The 13,265-nt window shown below is 37.2% G+C and overlaps 1 protein-coding gene across 2 annotated transcripts; it reads right to left on the bottom strand.

The window, feature by feature from the left end:
* Positions 1-3,605: 3,605 nt before the first annotated feature.
* Positions 3,606-13,012, bottom strand: PCLAF (PCNA clamp associated factor). 2 transcript variants are annotated; one of them, XM_069459063.1, is made up of 4 exons: positions 12,911-13,012; positions 12,529-12,609; positions 10,240-10,402; positions 3,606-4,268 (listed from the first exon to the last, which is right to left on the bottom strand). In XM_069459063.1, exons 1-4 carry the CDS (start codon positions 12,954-12,956, stop codon positions 4,223-4,225), a joined length of 336 nt encoding a protein of 111 aa, XP_069315164.1. In that variant the 5' UTR covers positions 12,957-13,012; the 3' UTR covers positions 3,606-4,222. The 2 variants fall into 2 exon arrangements, with proteins under 2 accessions (XP_069315164.1, XP_069315173.1); XM_069459072.1 differs by lacking the exon at positions 10,240-10,402.
* Positions 13,013-13,265: the final 253 nt, after the last annotated feature.

Here is a 13,265-nt window from a genome sequence, read left to right as displayed (position 1 = left end):
ATGGTAAATAGTGTGTTGTATAGAAAGAAATGTTTTATTGAGTAAAATTAAGAGTTACAGGCCGGGTGTGGTGGCTCTTGCCTGTAATCCTAGCACTCTGGGAGACTGAGGAGGGAGGATCACTTGAGGCCAGGAGTTCCAGACCAGCCTGAGCAGAGCCCGTCTTAGTAAAACCCCGTCTCTACCAGAAACAGAAAAAATTAGCTGGGTGTGGTGGTGGCATGTGCATGTAGTCCCAGCTACTTAGGAGGCTGAGGCAGGACTGCCTGAGCCCAGGAATTTGAGCCAATATAGAAATGCAGAATTTCTATGCATCATTCATTTTATCCACTGCCTGAAGAAAAATTATTTATTTATTTATTTTTTGAGACAGAGTCTCGCTCTGTTGCCCGGGCTAGAGTGCCGTGGCATCAGCCTAGCTCACAGCAACCTCAAACTCCTGGGCTCAAGCAATCCTCCTGCTCAGCCTCCCAAATAGCTGGGATTACAGGCATGTACCACCATGCCCGGCTAATTTTTTTTCTATATGTTTTTAGTTGTCCAGCTAATTTCTTTCTATTTTTAGTAGAGACGGGGTCTCGCTCTTGCTCAGGCTGGTCTCAAACTCCTGAGCTCAAACGATCCACCCGCCTCGGCCTCCTAGAGTGCTAGGATTACAGGCGTGAGCCACCACGCCAAAAAATTATTTTTAAGCAGCATTCAGTTATGTCCTCTCTTCCTTTTTTTTTCTTTTATTTTCAGAATATTGCGGGGGTACCAACATTTAGGTTACATATATTGCCTTTGCACTGCCCAAGTGAGAGCTACAAGCGTGCACGTCCTCCAGATAGTGCGTACCGCACCCATTAAGTGTGAATTTACCCATCCCCCTTACCTTTTTTTTTTTAATTCTGTCATTTTTGTATAGGTGTATGAATAACTGTCTTGACTCCTAAGTGGTCACATGTCCTCTATAATTCTACCATTTTTAACACACTCATTGCTTGGAGACCTCTAAAGATAATACAATCCCCACCTAAAACTAGGTATGTGAATTTAACTACACTTTTAGTATTTCTCTAGTATTAGAAATCTATATTCTTAATTCGAGCTATAACTAAGACAATGCTCTCAGATCTAAGCTAGATCTCAAATAGCCTTCATAAGTCAGTACAGTACTTTTATCCTATAGTTGAAGATGGGACCTCCAGCCATTTCTCCCAGGCTCATAAAAGCTTTTCAATTTTTTTAACTTGCCCCTTGCAATGATTTTTTTAAAGAATTAGCATATTTTTGGGAAATACAATACTGTTATTCACTAATTGATATATAAATATTATTAGAGTTCCATTGATATCTCCAAATATAAAAAGATTCCAAAATTAGAATCTAATCGTTAATGAATGAATTCTTGGGGTCAGTATGAAGAAATTTAGCCAAATTTACAATTTACGTGCCTAAACAATATACAATCCAAAAGACATAGCACCTTACACAAAGGACTCAGAGAAACTCATTTAGGATACACGTGACATAAACAATAGAATGTTAAGCCTTAGGAAGAGAACACTAAAGATAAAACAGCTATCGTTAAATAATTGAAGGTTGTCATGTGGAAGGAATAACTTGTTCTATCTATGTTATTTCAAGGATAGAACCAAGAATAGGAGGAGGGGAATTTAAAAAATCCAAAAAAAATTAAATTTTTTAACTCATAACATTTTTCAGAGAGTTGCCTAATAGAACAGTCTACCTAATAAAAAGTTGTAATTGACTTGGGTTGAACAAGATGACTAATAAGATTCCTCCCAGTTTTTATTGAATGAAGATCTCTCTCTCTCTCACTTCTATATGCTATTCTCAAAGGCAAAAGACACTATTATAACAATGTTAGCTGGACCAAGTTCAAGCTGAACCTTCAATTTTTCTGAAAGTGAGTTAGCCCACAGGATTCTAAGCACAGTGGAATTAGTAAATGGTATATATATGAGAAAGGTTCGGTTTAGGCTTTAATTTCTTTTTCTGTCTTTTTTTTGTTTTTTGTCTTTTGTTTTTTTGAGACAGAGTCTCCCTCTGTTGCCTGGGCTAGAGTACCCTGGTGTCAGCCCTAGCTCACAGCAACCTTAAACTCCTGGGCTCAAGTGATCCTTCTGCCTCAGCCTCCCAAGTATCTAGGACTATAGGCATGTGCCACCGCACTCGGCTAATTTTTTCTATTTGTAGTTGTCTGGCTAATTTCTTTTTAATTTAGTAGACAAGGGGTCTCGCTGTTGCTGAGGCTGGTCTCAAACTCCTGAGCTCAAGAGATCCTCCCACCTCAGCCTCCCAGAGTGCTAGGATTACAGATGGGCGTGAGCCACCACACCCAGCCAAGGCTTTAATTTCTTTAATTCCTTATTTTTTTTTAAATATGGAGAGGAATGAGGGAAAAATGATAAGTTTTTGTCAACTTTTACATAGCTCTTTGAGCACTCTTTATAATTTTCTCTATAGTATTTGCTCTTCCTTTGTAAAACTATGCAAACACAAAATACATATGATCCTCACAATTCTCTAGCATTCAAAAATTCCAGAGAAATAGTTTTAATCATTATTTGGGTAGGAGTAACACTAGCATTAATGTGAATAATTCATTTAAAGAGGAAAACCAGACAAATTTTGTGAAGAAGGGTACAAAATTAAAAACTTAATTGTTTTTAATGGGTAAATTTTACTTTTTAATTCAGTTTCAATGGAAACAAGGTCTATAATACCCTTATGTTTAGAAAAGCTACATTGCCATGCTACATTTTTTAAAGCTTTGAAAAGGAAACATTACATAGAACCTCTGCATAATAAAAATGAGACATCATCAAATATTGTATACTTGAAAAGACTGTAGGTCCTTTAAGATTCAAATGTTATAGAAACAATTATATATCAAAATTAGACCTCATTGGGCACACCACCATAAAGTTTCTTTGTCAGTGAAAAATAACAAATTAGGTTTCAGACCCATTAAAACTCGACTTTAATAGATTTAGCTTAAGCTACTCCTTAAAAAGAAGGCTAATTAACAAAGAAGTACTTGAGATTAAAAAAAAAATTCTGCACCCAATCCAGTAATATTCTGTTAAAAGCAAAGCAAAAAAATATAATCTACAATCATCAGAACTCAAAAAGTTTTGAAACTGATAAAATCAGGTCAATGCACTGATTTGTGTTTGGAAGGAGTAAAATAGAAATAACTGGTAGGACATAATCTTAGAAAGCATACAAATAGTGTATTGTAAAAATAAGTATTCATTTATTATAAACAAATTTCAGGAAAATGTGCCTGTTAAAACATGGCTAATTTTGACAACAAGTTGTCAGCAAACAGTGTGATTAGGAAGCAAGAATATCAGTTAACAAGTAATATTATACCCACTTCTTCAATCATACCACTGGTTATCATGGAAAATGTAATGGTAGCTCTAAGGACTTTAGACATAGCTCTAGGTTTATGGTATAATTTGCCTTTCATGTTTTATTGATTTACAACCTTAAAAGAATAGGCACAAACGATAATATTTTATAATATCGACTCACATGCACATCCTAGGAAAATTCTTCTCTTTTAATGTAGTCTATGGAATCTTCCTTTCTGATTCTTGCTAGTATTTTATCTTTTTGTTATTGTCATTGTAAAGTTTTTATTATCAACTGTTTAACCCCTCAAGACCAAATTATCATGAAATTTTTCTAAAGAAAAAATATCCATCCAAATTTTTTCAACATTACATCTTTGGCCCCCTTTCTGAAAAAGGGTAGAGGTTAAGTTTAATTAATACTGAATTTTCTTAATGTGCAAAAATCTAACTCTGCTTTTTAAAGCAAATAAAAGGAATAAAAATATGGCACCATTCCAATAATCACATGCCAATAAAAATGGCAGCAGTAAAAAGATCTAAGCAAATCTTAAATACAGAAAATTTGTAATTAGAACACAATGTAATGATTTGATTTTAGCAAGAAAAAGAAGCTTAATTTGGTAAAAAGAAACCAAATACTATATTATATGGAATACTAAAATAAGTAACCATAATTAATCTTACAAATTCTCAAATTTCATAACTACTTTTGAACAGCAAAATTTAAGACTCATTTTTTAAATTAAATGCTTCTTCAACAAAGCTAATGGGAACAAACACATTTATCCAAATTTACATTCTAGAATGCCAGAGTAAACAGGAGATGTTATTCAAAGATGAATAAGAAAGTTCTATTCTTTTTCGTCATCTGTGCGATCAGGTTGCAAAGGACATGCTCTGTGGAAAGAATGGAGAACTTCAATAATCACCCAAGTAGGAACTGTTTAAAAAAAAATAGTAGTTACAAACCTATATAAATCGAAACATTAAATACCAGTGCAGTTACTAGAAATTACAGGAAAGTAAACTCCATTAATTGACAAACACCTACAAATTTCAAGTACTACTGCAACAAAAAAAAATTTTTTTTGAGACAGAGTCCTGCTCTGTCACCCTGGCTAGAGTGCCGTGGCATCAGCCTAGCTCACGGCAACCTCAAACTCCTAGGCTCAATTGATCTTCCTGCCTCAGCCTCCCAAGTAGCTGGAACTACAGGCTCTCGCCATCATGCCTGGCTAATTTTTTCCAGTTTTAGTTGCCCAGCTAATTTTTTTTCTATTTTTAGTAGAGACGTGGTCTCCCTTTTGCTCAGGCTGGTCTCAAACTCCTGACCTCAAGCAATCCTCCCTCCTTGGCCTCCTAGAGTGCTAGGATTACAGGCATGAGCCACCAAGGCCGGCCGAAACAAAATTTTTAACAATTCATTTTGCCTGTTGATTTTCAGAATCAGAGTTTGTCCTCTTGGATATGTTACCATTTTTATTAAAAAAAGAATCTCTATGGCATCTTCTTTCAACATGTTAAATGAATTGATAGAGTATAATACTTTGGTAAGAACTTTGTGATGATAAAAAGCAAAAAAATTAACCAATCGACTTGAGCAGAGAAAACATAGCAAGTTGTCATATTTTACTGTATACCCTTTTGAACCAGATGAATGTATTACCTAATTAGAAAAACCCCAAAATTGTTTGTTAGCATATAGTAGTTGTAGCTTTTGAAAAATAATTTACATTATCCCAAAGCTATTTTGTATTCATTACACTTATAGAGAAATAGTCAATTACAAACTTAATCATAAATCACATTTTTTTTAGAGCTCATGAACATTTGTGAGATCTACTGTAAAATCCTTAGTTTTCAAATCAGATCCAATAGGCCTGAATGATTATGGAGCTAGGTAGTGAAGGAAGGAAGCTAAAATGAAGGTAATCAGACTTGGCATAAGATTATCATTGACTGACATACTATTAGGTTACAGAGAGTTTTTCACTGTATTTTCCTGGAAATTAAATCAAATTAACAAATGAACACTATCATAACCCAAACTTCCTTTAGGACCTGATTTACTTTAGACATCATAGATCTGTTCAAGGTTTAAGTAGATTCTTGTTTCTGGCTCTCCCCCATGCAACTGCTGGGAGTTTACGCTACTTTGGGGAGAAAAGTAAAGCCACAGGAGTAACCATGTTCCAGAATATGAATTAAGGAGGTTACAGCATAAATTCTTCCTATAAACTCATTTACTATTTCAATAAAAGGATAATTACAATTCTCCTAAATAAAGGCAAATTTAAAAAAGGGGCCTAAAGAAATAATGTAAACCTCTATTACCTAGTTTTATGTCACAGGTTTTATTATACCATGGATTAAAATTCTTTATGAGAATTTACAGGTAATCTTTCTCCATATGGTGGAAAGGCTATATAATATAGGTTTTATTCCCGTGATGATCAATGTCATAGCCACATTTGGCTGTATTGCCAAATATTTTATTTCCTTAATGTAAGTCATAAATAATTCAAGACAACTGAAATATATCCTAGAGCTAATCTTGACTATTAGCTTGTTCAAATTAGAATGAGAAAGAACAAGGAACCAGACAATGAGAGAGAACTAGAAGAAACTTACAAGATCAGAAAAGCAAGCCTTTTAAAAAGCTCTATCCAAAAATGCATCCCGTTAGTTAATTTTTATTGAAACTAGAAATCATAATAGTGATGTAGTGACAAAGGATAAGATTTAGTCACTGTTAAATATTTCACAGCATGGATAGTAGGCGCTCAATAACTGCTTACTAAATGGCCTTATAAAAGATATTGAATAATTGTTTAAATTTTATGCTTTCATATGTCAACTATGTTACCTTAATTACTCTTCCAGCCATTTATTTAGTGTTCAATGCAAATCATTTCCAAACACAATGTACAATCCAAAATAGATATACAGTGTTCAATATAAAGGAAAAGTGTTCAGTCACACATACCACAGCTTGGGATCTGGTTGTTCCCAAGTAGGTTTCTAAAGATGGCAAATATTAGCTTAAGATTTATTAAAACACGTGGCGAGGTGGCTCATGCCTGTAATCCTAGCACTTTGGGAGGCCGAGTCAGGAGGATTGCTTGAGGCCAGTAGTTTGAGATCAGCCTGAGCAAGACCTCCTCTCTACACAAAATAGAAAAATTAGCCAGGCGTGGTGTGTGTCTGTAGTCCCAGCTACTTGGGAGGCTGAGGCAGGAGGATTGCTTCAGCCCAGAAGTTTGAGGTTGCAGTGAGGTATGATTAGATCATTGCATTCTAGCCCAGGCAACAGAGCAAGACCATGTCAAAACAAACAAACAAACAAACAAACAAAAATAACAAAAAAACAAAAAACACAACACCTACTATGGCCATACTGGATACTGGAACATCTAAGCGTCAGTGTGTGACCATGTGAACCAAAGATTTCAAGGTTTCTGTACATCAAGGCAGTTGTAAAAGTTTTACTTTCCAGGATGAAGTCCACTTAGGGTTAAGACCAGATTCTAACTATCTAAAAAATATTGACTATATAGAAAGTGTTCCAAATGTAGCTATTCTGATTTATAAAGTTTTTGTGTTTTTTTTTTTTTTTTTTTTGAGTATTTATAGGAAGAACACAAAAGACTTATGAATTTAATGCAGGCAAGTTTCCAGTCTTCACTTCCCAAACAGTACTAGATTTATATTATTTTTGCCTATTTCATATTTACCTCTTACTTTCAAAATTTACCAAATATGCCTTCAAAATAAATCAATTTTTAATTTGTAAAAATTATTCAATACATACAGAGATAAAAAGCATTATTTTAAGATTATTTTAAGTCAATGCACTTCTAATCTTTGGACTCAAGTATGGTAGCTAAATGAATTTAGCACTTCTCTTGGATGGGAATGCATCACTGGAAAAGCCTATCATTTCACTTGTAAGTGTGTATGCAAGAATTATTCATTCTTGGATTTGGAGTAGATTCTAATCCATCAATGCCCTGCCACATGTCAATTACTACATACAAAGTCAAATGCAATATCAAATCCAAAACCCCAGAGTAAACAGTTCAGTGCTCAAGAGTAAAAACTTAATGATGTAAAAACTACCTAGAGTACATCAGCAATAAATTAGGACTCCTGAAACAATACACATAGGATTTACAGTAACACCCAGTGGTTCTTTCCGAGGTACATATAAATAGAATCATGGAAGCTTTTTATATTACCTAATTACTTTACAGCCTTCTAGATTTAAGGAACCAAATGAAAACTGACTCTCCATTCTGCAGCTCATCCTTTTTCTCTAGATCAATGTGAAATTATTATTTTCAAGATAGAGTTGTAAATGTCCATACTTTTAAGCCACTTTTAATGAAATCATTAACTAATTTTCCATGTTGTCTTTTCTCTCAGTCTTGCACATGAAGCTCCAGCAGACTTAATATTGGCATTTATCATCTAGTCAAATCCTTCAGATGCTCTTTAAACCAGTCCAATTTGGGACTCTCAAGATTGTCTGTGTTAATGAAACAAGTAATGGAATTCGTAGATTTGATGAAGACCTTTGGTGAAGGGTTTTCTCTTTGCCACACTAGACTTCTAGGCACGATTTGGACTGAGTTTTAGAATATGAGTTAGAGAATGGCAGCTGTTTCTTGGCCTTCGTCTCTTAATAGTAGAGATGTAGAAGGGCAAGCAAGACCACAAGGAGACTGGCTGTAGACTGTAGAGCGCTGTTGGCAGGCCTTGTGATCTTAGGACATTCAGATGTAGCTTCTGGAGTGCTGGTTAAGGGAGTAAATGAATAAACCTGCGTGGGTAGGAGCAGCACCAGAAGGAGCAGCCCCAGACTGAGCCTGGCTACCATCCTCTTACCCATGTGGGTCAGTGTGCCAAGGGTCCAGCTTGCTGCTTGGTGGGCTGAAGGCTCCTGGGATGCTGGCTGGTGCAGGGGAGGTGGCAAGCTGCACCTTATATTCAAAGAGCATCACAATGGCAGTGACATGGCACCACCCCACCCCTCCCAAACCCAGTCAAATACTTTGTTTTTGAAACAAAACATTTAAAAGTTGTTTAGAGAGCCTGGACCTCATTACTTCCAAATCTTTAAAAAAAAAAAACAGCTTTCAAATCTTTTTTTCTAAGTGACATTATCTTTTTCCTGATTATTAAAAGTGTTATGTGTATGTTGTTAAAAGTTGTTAGCACAGAGTGTGAGAAGAGGTTTTTATCCAGAGATAAGCATTATTGATATTTGGTATATTTTCATACAGTACATATACATGGGGTTTTTTATTGTTGTTGTTTCTTCCTCTGTCATGGGGGCTAGAGTGCAGTGGCATGATCATAGCTCACTGCAACCTTAAACTCATGGGCTCAAGTGATCCTCCTACAGGCACACAGGACTACAGGTGCACAGCATGACCTGCAGCACATTTTTCTTTTCTTTTTTTTTTTTTGGTAGAGATGGTTTCTTGCTCTTGCTCAGGCTGGTCTAGAACTCCTCAAGCAATCCTGCCTCGGTCTCCTAAAGTGCTAGGATTACAGGCTTGAGCCACCACTTGGCCAAGGTGTTTTACACTCTAAAGATTGTACTTTTATATTCAGAATTTTTGCTTAACATTTATCATGAGCATGTTCTTTTTTTTTTTTTTTTTTTTTTTGAGACAGAGTCTCACTTTGTTGCCCAGGCTAGAGTGAGTGCCGTGGCATCAGCTCACAGCAACCTCAAACTCCTGAGCTCAAGGGATCCTCCTGTCTCAGCCTCCCGAGTAGTTGGGACTACAGGCATGCACCACCATGCCCGGCTAATTTTTTTTCTATATATATTTTTAGCTGTCCATATAATTTCTTTCTATTTTTAGTAGAGATGGGGTCTCGCTCTTGCTCAGGCTGGTCTCGAACTCCTGAGCTCAAAGGATCCGCCCACCTCGGCCTCCCAGAGTGCTAGGATTACAGGCGTGAGCCACCGCGCCCGGCCATGAGCATGTTCTTATCATTAAAAGCTTACAAAGCATAATTTAATTTGCTTCTTAAAAAGCTGGCACACTGAACTATATGTATAGTTTTATCCCTACTTTGTTTTGTTTTGAAGTATTCTTACGTACTTATAGAGAAGCTGTAAAGAAAATACACCATACAGCCTGAGCAAGAGCGAGACCCCGTCTCTACTAAAAATAGAAAGAAATTATATGAACAACTAAAATATATATAGAAAAAAAATTAGCCGGGCATGGTGGCACGTGCCTGTAGTCCCAGCTACTCGGGAGGCTGAGGCAGTAGGATCGCTTGAGCCCAGGAGTTTGAGGTTGCTGTGAGCTAGGCTGACGCCATGGCACTCACTCTAGCCCAGGCAACAAAGTGAGACTCTGTCTCAAAAAAAAAAAATACACCATGGTGTTAGTCTTGGTTGTTTCTAGATAATGGAGATTTCTGTATCATCCAACTTTTCTACATTTGTTATATATTCCTTGTGGAAGTTGAACTAGTAGTTTTTTGAGGGGCAGGAATAATGAAATTCAGGCTAGATTAGCCAACATGGAAATTGCCTTTTAAGAAAAGACTAAAGAAAAAAGACAGTAAAAATTAAAGAATAAACACAGTAAGTTCATGGTTAGTAACAGCACTTACATGAATGGGAAATGATCCTCTTTGAGTGAATGGAATGAGTAAAAATATCTTTTACTAATGTTTGAAGTTTGGGTGACTTATAGGAAATTAGTACAAATTTTAAAAACCTTTGTTTGTATTTTCTTATCCGCTTGAAGAGAAACTTAAAAGTTACTCACTATCCGATTTGTGCTTTATTTTCAAGAAGATAAATCTTTTCTTTATATTCCAGAATATAAAAACTTACTTTCTCTTTGCTTTTCCTAAACCACTGCTTCCTGCCTCTTCAGGAATGCGATTCTCTTTCCCAGAATCTTTAGAAGACAGCCTGAAGAATTCTCCAATTCCTTTTTGCCACTTGGGAGTTGGGCGCACACAAACTGGATTCCCTCCCGCATACTTGTTTTCAGCTGTAAAATATAAACAGATAGAACCAAGAATATAATCACCATTCCTTAAACAACTTAATTCTTTAACATCAAATTGTCAAAGGTATTAAATAATCTTTAAGACTTCTTGAAGATTTAGCAAATGTGTCACGATGAAGCTACATTCACTTAATAAATTCAGTTTGATAGTTATCCTAGAAAAATATTAATAGCAGTAACAGAATTTTTACAACTGGAAAATATCATTCATATTTTGTCCATGAGTAGAGCTAGTCAAATAGTCTTAATATATGCTGTCATACTAAAGTTTGACACAGTTTTTCCTGATATAAGGTAGCACCATGTAGTATAAACTGCCAGAATTTTACTTAATTAGGTCATTTACTTAAAGTACATCTAAGCAGCAATGTGGGCTGGACATGGTGGCTCACACCTGTAATCCTAGCACTTCGGGAGACCGAGGCGTGAGGATTGCTTGAGGCCAGGAGATCAAGACCAGCCTGAGGAAGAGTGAGACCCCGTCTCTACAAAAAAAAAAAAAAAAAAAAAAAAAAAGAAAAGAAAAGAAAAGAAAAATGAGCCGGGCATCGTGGTATGGGCCTGTAGTCCCAGCTACTCAGGAGGCTGAGGTAGGAGGATCACTTAAGCCCAGGACAAAAAAAAAAAAAAAAAGACGCAATGTGATAGCTTCCACAAAAGTAGGTTCCACTTCTTTCTCAAAGCACTTGACTCCTTTTCAGTTCATAAGGGAAATCTAATTCCTGATTATTTTTAAAAAGTAATATAAAAGAGAAATTGAGGAAAAAGTCTTGCTTCTTTATAAAGTAATGATCAGAAGACCAACGGGAGCAAATTATTGTTACTACACACATCTTTTGTTTTAAGCTAAAACTCTAGCTATTAAAGAAAGTTTACAAAAGTTGTTTCCATGTAGAATGTCTAAAGTTATATTGTTTGTACTTTTTTAAAAGTAGAAATAATCTTTAAAAATAGCGATCCTTTGGTTCATTTTCCCAATTTTCCCAAAGAAACCTTATGGGAATGCTTTCACTGCTAGAAAATATAGCAACAACGGATTCAAACACAGCTCCACTGATTTAGTTGTGTGACCTTTACCAAGTCATATAACCTGAGTTTAAATTTTCTCATCTTTAAAATAAGGATATTACCAGTTTCATACAGTCAATTATTGGGATTAAAAATAGAGATCTGTAAAATGCCATAAAAGGTGCATTTGTTCAACACATATTCATGAAAGGCCTATTCAGTTGGCTCTGGTGATTCAACAGTGGACCAGACAATGGGATGTGGCAGTAATGGAATTTAGTCTAGTGGTACAGGGTATAAGATATTCTCAATAAATTAATATGCTTTCAAAAATTTTGACTACCATTTCCTTTTATCTGAAGAAATTGAAATAATAAATATTTTATAATGAAATATTTAGAATAGGGGAAAATTTGAGTTGACTTAAAAACCCACTAAATCCTAAAGTGTTCCTCTTTATGTTCTTAACTAAACCTTGTGGAAGTAATATCCCTGCCTGCTCAACTTCCTACTGAAAGGAATGAGACACAGATGGCAGGGCATTTTCTCTCCTTTCCACAGGCAGAAGGAGCAGTGTGAAGCTATTTCCCTTGCTGGGTTCCACTTCTACTTTCCCAAAAGCAGTATCAGGAGCTGAAAAGTTAGAGAAAACATACAGACACTACACTCAAAAAGAGAAAGAAAATAAAAAAGAAAGAAAGGAAAAACATACGGTAACGAAAACAGGAAAATGTTTACACTGTTAGAAGACGATGTGATTACCACTGTCAGCCATCATTCTAATTCTTGATCTAGTGAGACAATGGTAAGAAAAATAAAAACACTAAACTGAAAAAGAAAACTAGGTTTGAAAATAAATTCTGTCTGTCCCTAACCCTAACCCCAAGGCTTCAGATGCTCTTTCATAAGACCCCACCTCTAACCTATACCGCCAAAATGCAAAGGCCCCCTCATTATATCACAGGGCAAGGAAGAAATTCGGGCATGAGGATCTCAAGAAAAATAAGTTTCAAGGCAGGTCAGAGGCTTGAAATTGCCAGGCCTGATTCCCTTTTAGGAAGGTGTCTCTTACTCCAGAATCTTGCAGAGGCTCTTCTTACCTTTCCTCGATGAAATCGACGCAGAATTAGTGGCAGAGGTGGAGGAACCAAACACCTTCCTAGGGGCTCGAGAAGCCACCACTGCGAAGAAAGTCAAAGAGGGCGTTCAGAAGGAGGGAAGGTTCGGACACCCAGTCTCAGAGCCACATTCTACCACAGTCCCTGACCCAGAGGCTTAGAGAGGCCTGGCCACCCAGAACAGCAAGATAACCTTCCCCTGTCCTCGCCGTTTCTTCCTGAAGTTGTAAAGGGGCCAGGCGGCTGCTTTCTAGCCCCCTGGAGTTTGGCGCACAGGCCCCGGGGGAACCCTGGCATCTCTTGCCCGTGGCCGGGTTGAAAGGAGGACGTCCCCACCCTCCACTACCGCGCTCAATCGCCTCACCTTTTCTGTAGGTGCCTGGGACGCTGTCCGCTTTAGTCCGCACCATGTTCCAAAGGGAGTAACGAACTGATTTCCCAGCCGAGAGTGATTCGCTGGACAAGGACTTGAAAACTAAAATCCCGCCACAGTTTATATTGGTCTCGTTCCCGCGCGCTCCACGGACTCTCCCGAGCCGCCACTCCCATTGGTTCCGCGCCGTTCCCCTCGAACCAATCGCCAGTGTCCAGCGGTGACAGCCGCGAGGTTTCACGCAGGGCACACCCGTCCATCAACCCACAGAGGTCTGAGATTCGTACCCGCCGCAGGTGGGCGGTGCCAGGACGCTTTCCATGGGTAAACCGTGTGTGGACGCTAA

Source organism: Eulemur rufifrons, chromosome 2 (genome assembly GCF_041146395.1).
Source record: "Eulemur rufifrons isolate Redbay chromosome 2, OSU_ERuf_1, whole genome shotgun sequence".
Lineage (NCBI taxonomy): Eukaryota > Metazoa > Chordata > Mammalia > Primates > Lemuridae > Eulemur > Eulemur rufifrons.
The sequence above is the reverse complement of the archived record's forward strand: the minus strand, read 5'-3'. Positions and strand labels throughout refer to the sequence as shown.

Excerpts from the sequence above, each read along its gene's own strand:
- PCLAF (XM_069459063.1), bottom strand. The coding sequence starts at position 12,956 with ATGGTGCGGACTAAAGCGGACAGCGTCCCAGGCACCTACAGAAAAG. Across the intron at positions 10,403-12,528 it reads GTCGATTTCATCGAGGAAAG|CTGAAAACAAGTATGCGGGA; the intron begins GTAAGAAGAGCC and ends TATATTTTACAG. Across the intron at positions 4,269-10,239 it reads TTAGGAAAAGCAAAGAGAAA|AGCATGTCCTTTGCAACCTG; the intron begins GTAAGTTTTTAT and ends TTCTTTCCACAG.